Source organism: Elephantulus edwardii, unplaced genomic scaffold (genome assembly GCF_000299155.1).
Source record: "Elephantulus edwardii isolate Elephantulus edwardi_28Jun2011 unplaced genomic scaffold, EleEdw1.0 scaffold00083, whole genome shotgun sequence".
NCBI lineage: Eukaryota > Metazoa > Chordata > Mammalia > Macroscelidea > Macroscelididae > Elephantulus > Elephantulus edwardii.
Window position 1 is genome coordinate 5,969,428 of NW_006399833.1, and position 11,807 is coordinate 5,981,234.

Genomic DNA, 11,807 nt, shown 5'->3' on the forward strand with positions numbered 1-11,807 from the left:
TGATTTTCCCAATGCAATCCATATCTACCTATAGTGACACTTTAATCATCTCTTAGCCAATCTGGATTTTTTCACTTCCTCCTCTTGTCATATTACCCTAGCAAGTACTTTCAATACAGTATTGAATAGGAGTGGTGACAGTGTGCATCTTTTTCTGGTCCCTGCTTTCAAGAAAAATGTTTTTTAGTGTGTCTCCATTAGCAATGATATTGACTCTTCATTTTGCATATATCCTTTTCACAATGTTGAGGAAATTCTCTTCAATTCCTATTTTGCTGAGTGTTTTAATCAGAATAGGGTGTTGGATTTTTTTCAAAGGCCTTTTCTGCATCAATTCCTAAGATCATCTTGTTCTTGTTATTTGCTTTGTTATTGTGATGAATTGTGTTGATTCTTTTTCTTCTGTTGAACCATCCTTGCATACCTGTTATGAGTCCCACACGGCCATGGTGATTTTTTTAAATGTGCTTTTGGATTCTGTTGGCCAGGATTTTGTTTCAGATTTTTGTATCTTTATTGGTCTCTAGTTTTCTTTTTTGGTAATATCCTTGCCTGGTTTTTGTATTAGTGTTAAGCTTGCTTCATAGAATGACTCTGGGAGTTTTCCTTCTTTTTCTAAATAATTTATGTAGAATTGGTGACAGATCTTCTCTGAATGTTTTTTAGAATTCATCTGTAAATCCATCTCGTCCAGAACTTTTCTTATGGGGAAGTCTTTTTATGACCTATCCAATTTCTTCTTTTGTGAACAGTCTGTTCAAGTGGCCCACACTTCTCTGTGTCAATCTGGATAGGGCATGCATTTCAAGGCCTTCATCCATTTCCTCTAGGTTTTTCAAATTTATCAGAAAATACCTTTTTGTGCCTTTCATTTCCTTTTCTTGTCTTATTACTCTGTATAAGACGTCTAAGAAAACACTGGATAAGAGTAATGATAAAGATAAATCTTGTCTGCATTCTGTTTGCAATGGAAATACCTTCACTCTCTCTGCATTGAAAGTAATGTTGGCTGTAGGCTTTTTTTATAAATGCTTTTAATTATGTTTTGGAATTGCCCTTTTATTCCTGTTTTGTTGAGTTTTGTCTGGAAAGGATGTTGAATTTTGTCAAATGCCTTTTCTACATCATCTGAGTTACTCATATAATTCTTTTCCTTTGTTTTATTGATGAAATGGATTGCACTGTTTTTCTATTGTTGAACCATCCTTATATGTGGTTGTTTGGTGCCATCAAGTTTTGTACAACTCATAGCAACCCTATGAACAGCCAGCCTGTGACTTGACCTATCTTTGTGCCATCCTCATCATTTCTGAGACAATACAGCCCATTGCTGGAGTCATAGTGTCAGTTCATCTCTTTGAAGGCCTTCCTTTCCTTCACTGATCCTCCATCTTTCCAAACAAGAAGTCCTGATCGAAGAACTGGCCCCTCCTGACAACATGCCCAAAATATGTGAGAAAAAGCATCACCAACCTTGCCTTCAAGGAACACGCTGGCTTCACCCTTTCTATGACATAGTAGCTGTTTTTGGTGGTCCATGGTACTCTTCTCCAGCACCACAATTCAAAGGCATCAATTCTTCTTCTGTTCCCCTTATTCACTGTCTAGCTTTCTGATAGTGATTGAGAAGACAATAGCTTGAATCAGGTGAACCTCAGACTTCAAACTATCATCATTACTCTTCAGTATTTTAGAGAGGTCCCTGGTAGCAGACTTTCCCAATGCAGTACGTCTCCTGATTTCATGACGGCGTGCTGATTATTGATCTGAGCAAGGTGAAATTATTGACAGCATCAGTCTTTTCTCAGTCTATCATAATGTTGACTGTTGGGCCAGTGGTGAGGATCTTTGTCTTCTTGATGTTGAGATGTAATCCAAACTAAAGGTTGTACTCCTTGATCATCTGCAGCAAGCATTTCATAGCCTCCTCACTTTCAGCAAGCAAAATTGTATTATCAGCATAATGCAGGTTATTCATGAATCTTCTTCCAATCCTGATGCCACATTCCTTTTCATAGTGTCTGGCTTTGCAGACTATTTGCTCAGCATACAGATTGAATATGTATGGAGAAAGGATACAACCTTGACACATACCCTACCTGATTTTAAACCATACAGTATTCCCTTGCTCTGTTCATACAACAGCTTCTTGTTCTAGGTATAGATTCCATATGAACACAATTAAGTGTTCTGCAATTCCCATTCTTTTCAATGTGAGCTGTAGTTTGTTATGTTATGCACAGTCAAAACCTTTGCATAGTTAATAAAACAACTCATATACATTCTTCTGGTATTCTCTATTTTCAGGATTCATCTGATATCAGCAGTGGTGTCCCTAATGCCATGGCCTCTTCTAAAACCATTTGTACTTCTCGTGTTTCCTGTTGATGTATTATTCTAGACACTTTTGAATTATCTACAACACTAGTTAGCTTGCATGAGATAGTAATGATAGTGTCTGATAGTTTCTACATTCTGTTGTATCACATTTCTTGGGAATGGGCCCAAATATTGATCTCTTCCAGTCAGTCAGGAAACTGTCCTCCAAATTTCTTGGCATAAACTGGTGAGCACATTCAAGGCTGAATCTGTTAGTTCAAACATTACTTGATATTCCACCGATTTCCAAGGCCTTATTTTTTGCCTTTAGTGCTGCTTGAATTTCACCTTTCATCACCATTGGCTCTTGTTCATATGGTAGTTCCTGAAAATTTTGTGTCAGCTAATTCTTTTAGGCACAGTGATTCTGTGTATTCCTTCCATTTTTATATGATGCTTCCTAGATCGTTCAAGATTGTGCCCATAGTATTTGTCAGTATCACAACTTGAGGCTTGAATTTGTTTATCAACTTTTCAGCTTGAGAAATTCTGAGAAGTTCTTCCTTTTTTTATATCCGGACTCCAGCTCTTTGCACATTTTGTTATAACATTTTTGCTTTACCCCATCAAACTGCCCTTTGAAATCTTATGTTGAACTTTTGTTTTGGTTTCTCAATGCTCTAATAAAATTTTCATAGTCTCTTCTAATATCCATTTTGGTTTTTCATTCTTCCTTCTTTGTAATTATTTTTTTGCTCTCTTCATGTATGGTATCTTTGATATTCTCCCACAGTTCCTCTAGTCTTGGATCATTGGTGTTCACTGCCTCAAACCAGTTCTTGAGATGGTTCCTAAATTCAACTGGGATAGACTTAAGGCCATATTTTGGCTCCTCTGGACTAGTTCTTATTTGCTTCAATTTAAACTCCTACATGAATAACTGATGGTCTGTTTCACAATCAGCACCTGATTTGGTTTTAACTGCAGGTATTGTGCTTCCGCAATGATTCTTTCCACAAATATAGTTAATTTTATTAATGTGCAGTCCATCAGGTGAGGTCTATGTGTAAAGTTGCCATTTGTATTTTTTTAAAAAATGTATTTGCTATGAATAAATCATTGAGTGCACATAACTCCTTCATTCAAACTCTGGCCTCATTTCTGTTGCTGTTGTTATGTGCCGTTGAGTTGCCTGTGACTCATAGCAACCCTATGTACAATAGCTCTGAAGCCTGTCCTGTCCTGAGTCAGTCTCACTGACTCCAACACACAACCCCCATTATGTATCAATCCATCTCATCTGGGGTCTTCCTCTCTTCCACTGTCTCTCCACCCTTCCGAGCATGATGTCCTTCTCCAAGGACCAGTCTTTCCTGGCCATGTTTCCAATTTATGTGAGATAGAGCTTCAAAATCCTAGCCTCCAAGGAGAAACTTAGTTTCAGCCTCTCTAAGACAGAACTATTTGTTTTCCTGGCAGTCCATGGTATGTTCAAGACTCTTCTCCAGCACCACAACTCAAAGAATCAATTCTTCTATCATCCTTAGTCATTATCCAGCTCTCTGATGCATAGCAAGTAACTGCGAAGAGCATGGCCTGGATCAGGCACACCTTAGTCTCTAGACTGACATTGTTGCTTCTCAGTGCTATGGAGAGGTCCCAGACAGTAGATTTGCCTAATGCAATTAATCTTTTGATTTCCTGACTGCTGGTGCAAAGAGTATTGACTGTGGAGCCAAGTGGACTGTAACTGTTAACAACTTCAGTCTCTTCTCCATCCATCATGATACTGATAATTGGCCCAGTGGTGAGAATCTTTGTCTTCTTGAGTTGAGCTTCAATCCATATTGAAGACTACAGCAATTGACATTCTGCAGAAAGCACCTTAGGTCAGCCTCAGTTTCAGCAAGCAGTGTTGTGTCATCTGTGCAATGTAGGTTGTTGATGAGCCTTTCTCCAATCCTGATGCCACATTCCTCCTCATATTTTCCTGTTACCATTCCTTCCTCATTTTTTCCCAACTTGTGCATTCTGGTCCCCAATAATTATTAATACATCCCACTTGATCGTGATGAATGATTTTTTATATTATGTTGGAATTGATTGCATAAAATTCTATTGAGAATTTTTACATCTGTATTCTTGAGAGATATTGCTCTGTAATTTTTTTAAATTAATTTATTTATTTTTCCTTTCAATGAACATCTACAGAGATTTTGGAATTCCATTCATTCATTGTTGCACTTTTCTCCCTGCCCACCCCACCTCCATCCCCCCCGTAATTTTCTTTTTAAATAGTGTATTTGTCTGGTTTTAGTATTTATGTTATTCTTGCTTCACAGAATGATGTGGGAGATACTCTTTTTTCTATATTCTGAAACAGTTTGGGTAGAACTTGGAATGGTTCATAGAATTAACTGGTGAAGCCATCCAGATCAGAACTCAGAGAATTTGTAGACTATAACACAGGAATCTTAATTATTGTGGGAATTTTGTAGCACAGATGCAACTAAATGCACCTGATCTCATGGTTAGTAGCCTTCCTCTTAAGGTCCCTTCTCCACACCCACCCCTCAAGAACAGAAGCATCTCTAGCTCCATTCCTAACTAGCGATTATGTTAGTTTGTCTTTGTGCAAACTTTATACTTCACAAAGCACTTTCACATCCATTATTTATTTCATTTTCACGATTATGTTCAAGAGAGAGATAAGGAAAATGTTGTATTCTGGGGTTTTTATACACATAAAGAAACTGGCTACGCAGTTAGGAGACTTATACAAATGTCCTTTTGAAAAGACTTCCAAAATCTTTTCTGAAGCTTTGGAAAATTTCCAAGGGAAATTTTTGTAAAGATTCTTAGACCCATTCTAAACCTATTATATAAAAATTTCTAGTGATTACGATGATCTAACTGATTCCAGGAAATTTGGGGGACAGCTCTCTGGCCAACAGATTGGAAGAGGTCCATATTTGTTCCCATTCACAAGAAAAGTGGAGGCAAGGGTGATGCTAGGAAGTACCATTCCTTAGAGAGGGAGGTGAAGAAGAAGAATACCCTTAACCAAGTGTATTGACATGGTGACTGCTACAATGGGTTCTTGTGTGTTAAGAAGTGTGAGGATGGCTCAGGATATAAGTGTTCAGATCTTTTAGTTCATAGGGTTGCTATGAGTCATGCTTGACTCAACAGCACCTAACAAAAATTATTTTCAGACTTTTCCCCCACACCTTTTCGTCTACAATGTTCATTATCTATGTACTCTATTCCCATTCTCTGAACATCCCACTCCCATTTGTCCTATTTTATAACAATGGTGTTATACAGTGTTTATCCTTTTGTGACTGAGATCTTTCATTCAATATAATGTCCTCCAGGCTCCCTGATGTTGTATAATACTTTTTTGTTGTTTTTCAATGTTCCATAATATTCCATTGTGTGAATATGCCATAGTTTTTCTATCCATTCGTTTGTTGTTGGGAATTTGGGTTGCTTCCATCTCTGCTATTGTGAATAACGCAGTAATAAACATAGGTGTGCATACATGTGTTTGGATGGAAGTTCTGGTTTCTTCAGAGTATATTCCCAGTAGTGGAATTTCTGGGTCAAATGGTATGTCTATTTCCAAGTTTCTTAGAAAGTTCCAGACTGCCTTCCATATTGACTGTACCATTTTACTTTCCCACCAGCAGTGAATAAGAATTTAAATTTCTCTGCAACCTCTCTAGTTTCTGTTGTTTGTTTTCCTGTTGAAATTTGCTATTGTTGCTGGGCTGAGTTGTTTTGTGTCCACAATAAATTTTATGTCACCATTTTAAAAACTTTTGGGGGGAATATATAATGAGTGACCTTAGTAAGTGTCCACATATAATAAAATATAAATTATTTTAGAATTATTAAAATATGAATAAATGTAATTGAAAATATAAAGTATCTTTATTATTCAAGAAATACAGGTAAGTTGGTTTTTGTGTCATCATGAAATATTCCTTCAATTTTATTTTCATTTCCAATTCTTCCTAGGGACGGCTGGTAGCTGCCTTCGTCACTTCAGTACCATGCCATTCATGTTCTGCAACATCAATAATGTTTGCAACTTTGCTTCAAGAAATGACTACTCTTACTGGCTGTCTACACCAGAGCCTATGCCAATGAGCATGGAGCCCTTAAAGGGGCAGAGCATCCAGCCATTCATTAGCCGGTGAGAGGCTGGTGTAACTTTGACTTTTACAATCTTCACTTTAGTTAGTAAAAAAGTAATCCAAAACTAATAATCAGATTATATTCATTCCAGGTTCAGTAGAACATATTTTGGATCTCCTTTTGACTAGAGGATATGGTAGATGTACACAAGGAACTCACAGTCTTGACAGTATGCAAATACATATAAGTGAATCTAATATAAATTAAGCATGAACTAAAAACTACAATAGATCTAATGTGTTATGAAAGCTTAGGGAAAGGTTTGTTTAATTCAAGCTGGAGAAATGTAGCATGACTATATGGAAGAAATAGCTTTTTAATTGGTCAGTTTTGGACCAATTTAATTTAGATGTCTGATAAAATACAGGGGAAACACATACTAGAAATAAAAATGTGAGAATCAACAGTGATCTATGTACCAAGAATTTAGGGGTAAAAATTATATAGGGAAAAATTGGAAAATTAGCATGAGCTCAGGTGGTATAAGGCTTAGAGAACCAGATTGGAATTTGGAGTTTAGTTGTTATCACTCAAAAGTTTATGAGCTGTATTTTAAGAAAGATTGCAAAGCCATCAATAGGTAAAATGAATTACAAAGTGGATAGTTCTGAAGTTAAGCGAAATGGATTTTATTATAGTCCTGGTATGAATAAACTAGAACTCAGTGAAAGTCCTTTGAGATATCACATTGAAAGAATAAATAATAGCTACTCTGGCAATTTATTGTAGCCATAGAAGGATGAAATGATACCTGAAAATTTGAAGCATGAGAATCTAAGAGGAAGGTAGTACTATTGATAAAGATTTCCCAGAGTTTTGCCACCTTGGAATCCTAGTTTTATTCATTCTCCTATGTATATTAGATATTGCCAGATCTGCTCTATAGCCTGATTGCACCTGGTTTCCAGTGACCATAAGGAAGAAATGACTGATGGGAAAGTCTGTTTTATTTGCCATTGAATGTAAATGTTAGACCTTATTCAGCTTCTCTTAATAGAAAATTGACCATGCTGCTTCAAATACATTTACCTAAATAAATCCTTATGGGAATTAGTATTTTGTGCTTTTTGCCAGTCTTACTTTTTGAGACTAAAAGGCTCCCTAAATGTATATTCCTTATTATGTGGGTAAAGTACATAAGCTAAATTTACTTCAGTCATATTTCACAGAGATCAGATTGTGTATTTGTTAAGGATTTTATAGTCTCAGCTGTATTTACTCTGTTGCTATTTCACTGGGTTTTATATGTTTTGGTCACATCCTCAGGTACTTTGAGTACCTTCCCAGCATTCTGGGTATGTTGTACTTCTCTAGATATGGCCAGATTATAAGTAAATGTCTTTTGGACCAAGAATAGTGAGTGGGGACTAAGAATGTGTCTGTTTCTTGTCTGACCCAATTTACCAGACAGTGCACTTATCACAGTTATAGCATTACTAAATGTCTACCCTCTGGTTGGACATGTTGACAGCAAGTAGTATGTGCATTGCCCTAAGCCAGACTCTTCAAAAATTATAGCATTAACTATAGCTAGTATGTATGAGTGTATGTATGTGTGTATGCAAATGTAAGGCAGAACAGAAAATGAAATTGCTGTAGCAATGATTCTGCAGTTTATTGAAAGGAGCTTAATGTTTTAATTTATAACTATATATATATATTGGGAGACAAGACTTGCAAATGTGAAAGCATATTTTTCCTTCTTTTGTGATTACTGAAGACAGATTAAAGGCCTTCTATACCAGGAAGGCTTACAAAAGAAGAGGGACTCGTGTTTCCCCCATATTTACTTTGTTTCCTCTCTCTTTCCCTTACCAGATGTGCAGTATGTGAATCTCCAGCTGTGGTTATTGCAGTTCACAGCCAGACCATCCAGATTCCTCATTGTCCCCAAGGATGGGATTCTCTGTGGATCGGTTATTCCTTCATGATGGTATGCAACAGTTTTCCTTGTCTTTGTCATCCTATCTAACTATCCATCAAATCTTCATTTCTCTTCAATATAAGGAATCTCTATCATTTGCATACTAACAAGCTTGACCCTCAATTAACTGCTTTCCTAGTACTGTTTTCCTGTCTTGCATTTTTGGAGCATGCTTTTATAGCCTGCCTACGACTTTTGCTGATTACGCTTGGTGTAGATACTATTTTCTTACCTCTTAGCCTCATTTCCTTAACTAGATTCAAACTTTTGATCAAGCTCAACATACATCTTTTGAGTGCTTGCTTTGGCAGCATATATACTAAAATTGGAACGATACAGAAAATATTAGCATGGCCCCTGTGCAAGAATGACCCACAAACATAACATCTTTTGGGTATTCACTGAGATATTGTGGAACGTGGGTTTTGTGGCACATTTACCCTTGTCTTTTCTAGCACACAAGTGCAGGAGCTGAGGGCTCAGGTCAAGCCCTGGCCTCCCCTGGTTCCTGTTTAGAAGAATTTCGCTCAGCTCCCTTCATTGAATGTCATGGGCGGGGTACCTGCAACTACTATGCCAATTCCTACAGTTTTTGGCTGGCAACTGTAGATGTGTCAGACATGTTCAGGTAAGCTGTCCATGGCTTTACTTCGGGCCCTAACTTTCCTTCAGATATGCTAGGGAAGAGAGAGACAATTCATGAATAACTTATACTCAACAGATCTTAAGAATTGATTGGATTGTATTCTTGATTCTTTTTCTCCTCATAATCCTGTCCTATGTCAGAAAAACAGACCTTGGCAAATATTACTTAAATGTGTTTTAAAAAAACTTGGTAGTAATCTTTCAATAACAAAGAAAATAGAGTCGAGGTAAGGTTATGCAAATGGCTCACTAATAAGTTAGCCAACTGTTCAATCAGATGAAGACCACTCCAAGAATTGAAGCTATAGGCTGTTCTCTCCTCCGGACCTCTAGTTTCTCTTCTATGGTATTTTCAAGTTTCTCATCTATGTGTTTGAATAAGTAAGACCTGCATCATACATGTACATCAGAATTCATCTTATTCTCTTGGTTTTTGTTTCCTAGCAAACCTCAGTCAGAAACACTGAAAGCAGGAGATTTGAGGACACGTATTAGCCGATGTCAAGTGTGCATGAAGAGAACATAACATTTTGAAAATTTCCTTGTGTTAAAAATGTGAGATATATATAATTCCAAGTGATGTCTACTCTCTCCACTTTATTACTGCTACCACCAATGGTGCTAATATATATATATTAAATATACATATATATAAAACCAAGACAACATGCTGACTAGTAACCATGAAGATTCAGATGTACCTCAGCAATATGCCAGAGCAAGGTCTCTATTATGCTTCTACAAAAGAAATAAGGAAATGGATTTATTTTTTGGGTCCAGAATGACTTTCTCTAAGGATTATGACAGGAAGATTATCTTTTGCCCAGTAACTAAAATGGCACGTTAAAAATTCAATTAAAAGAAGAATCACACTGAGTAAAATGAAAGACTACAAGTTGGAAGAATTCTTTTTTATGGTGCTACTAATCCTACTGTATCCCAGGTTTTTTTATATAAAAGTGTTTAAGCTAATTTTGTTCTGTAAGTAAAGAACATGTATATTGTATAAACAGCCTTCTAGCTTAAAATGTTGAGTCATTTAGATGTGACCTAGCAAGAATCATTCTTCACAGAGAACATAGGAAAGCCTACAATATAGACCGTAAGCTTTTACATCCATGTTTATCAAAGTGGGAGAATTTATACTCTCACAAGTTACTACTGAGAGTAATTTTATTTTGAGTTTTATCCCCCTGTGATCTTACTTGACTTTTTAAAATTAGATTCTTTTTAGTTGTAATAATAAAAAAATTAAATATTCATGTTACATACCAAATTTTGGCATCTATGGAGCAATTTATCTTTTGTTGCATTCTCCAAGATGCTCCTAAGACCACGTGCCTTCTATTTTAATGGGTTGCTTTTGGTGTGTTTTGTTTTTTCATTTTGCATTTACTCATCCTTGACTGAACACAGTTCCTCATACTTTTTGCAAAACACAAAATATTGACTTTTTCCTTGGTGTTCCTAATAGAACAATTATTTTCCAGTGGTCTCAGCTTGTATAAGAACTGGAAAGACAATTCAGTTACAAAAAGAAATTTGCTATTCCTTACTTTTTTTGGATCTTAAACACTCTATTATAGTCATAGCATACCTTATTTCCCTAGCTGTCATTTTCTCCATATCTTTAAAACTGTCAATATCAATTTAAATAAAGATGCCATATGTTATAAAGATGGTTTGTTGTGTATCACTTGTGCCTATGTGTAAAAGCCTGCTCATTTATAGATAGACTATTCATCTGAACATACGTGTTTCCTTCTCAGCAAGTCATTTATAACAACTCCAAACCCAAAGAGGTTTCTGTAGACATTCTTTAGACTCCAATAGATGATAGAGAATATTTAGTACTAAGTACTATTTCTGGTGAGAAAACCACTCATTAGAAGGTATTTTAAAAGCCCTGGGCCAGATGGTTTTACAAGTGAATTTTATCAAACAGTCCAAGAAGAACTGTCACCAATTCTACATAAACTATTTCAGAAAATAGAAAAAGATGGAATTCTCCCAGAATCATTCTACGAAGCAAAACATATCCTAGATACCAAAGTCAGGTAAAGACACCACCAAAATAGAAAACTATAGACCAATATCTCTGAACATAGATGCAAAAATCTTGAATAAAATCCTGGCCAATAGAATCCAACGATACATTAAAAAAAAAAATAACTCATCATGACCAAGTGGGATTCATAACAGGTATGCAAGGATGGTTCAACATAAGAAAAAATAATTAATGTCATTCATCACATTAACAAAGCAAAGAACAAGACCCACATGATCTTATCAATTGATGCAAAAAAGGCCTTTGACAAAATCCAACACTCTTTCCTGATTAAAACACTCACCAAGATAGGATTATAGGGGAATTTCTTCAACATAGTAAAAAGTATTTACGCAAACCTGAGAGCCAACATTGTTCTCAGTGGAGAGAGGTTAAAGGCATTCCTTTTAAGAACAGAAACTAGGTAAGGATGCCCACTATCACTCTCTTATTCAATATTGTATTGGAAGTCTTAGCGATAGCAATAAGACAAGAGAAGGAAATAAGAGGTATCCAAACTGGCAAAGAGGAGGTAACATTATCTCTCTATGCAGATAATATGATGGTTGTTGTTGTTGTTGTTATGTGCCTTCGAGTCGTTTCCGACTCATAGCGACCCTATGCACAACAGCTCTAAACCCTGCTCTATCCTGCGCCAACCGCACCGCC

At 36.4% G+C, this 11,807-nt stretch overlaps 1 protein-coding gene across 2 annotated transcripts in view; it reads left to right on the top strand.

The window, feature by feature from the left end:
* The window catches only part of COL4A5 (collagen, type IV, alpha 5), a 397,088-nt gene extending 386,920 nt beyond the window's left edge, over positions 1-10,168 (top strand). For both annotated transcript variants that reach the window (XM_006889910.1, XM_006889909.1), the window contains 4 exons: positions 6,343-6,520; positions 8,341-8,455; positions 8,902-9,074; positions 9,536-10,168. In XM_006889910.1, coding sequence (XP_006889972.1) covers positions 6,343-6,520; positions 8,341-8,455; positions 8,902-9,074; positions 9,536-9,617 — 548 coding nt within the window. In that variant the 3' untranslated portion in view covers positions 9,618-10,168. The remainder of the gene's footprint in view (positions 1-6,342; positions 6,521-8,340; positions 8,456-8,901; positions 9,075-9,535) is intronic.
* Positions 10,169-11,807: the final 1,639 nt, after the last annotated feature.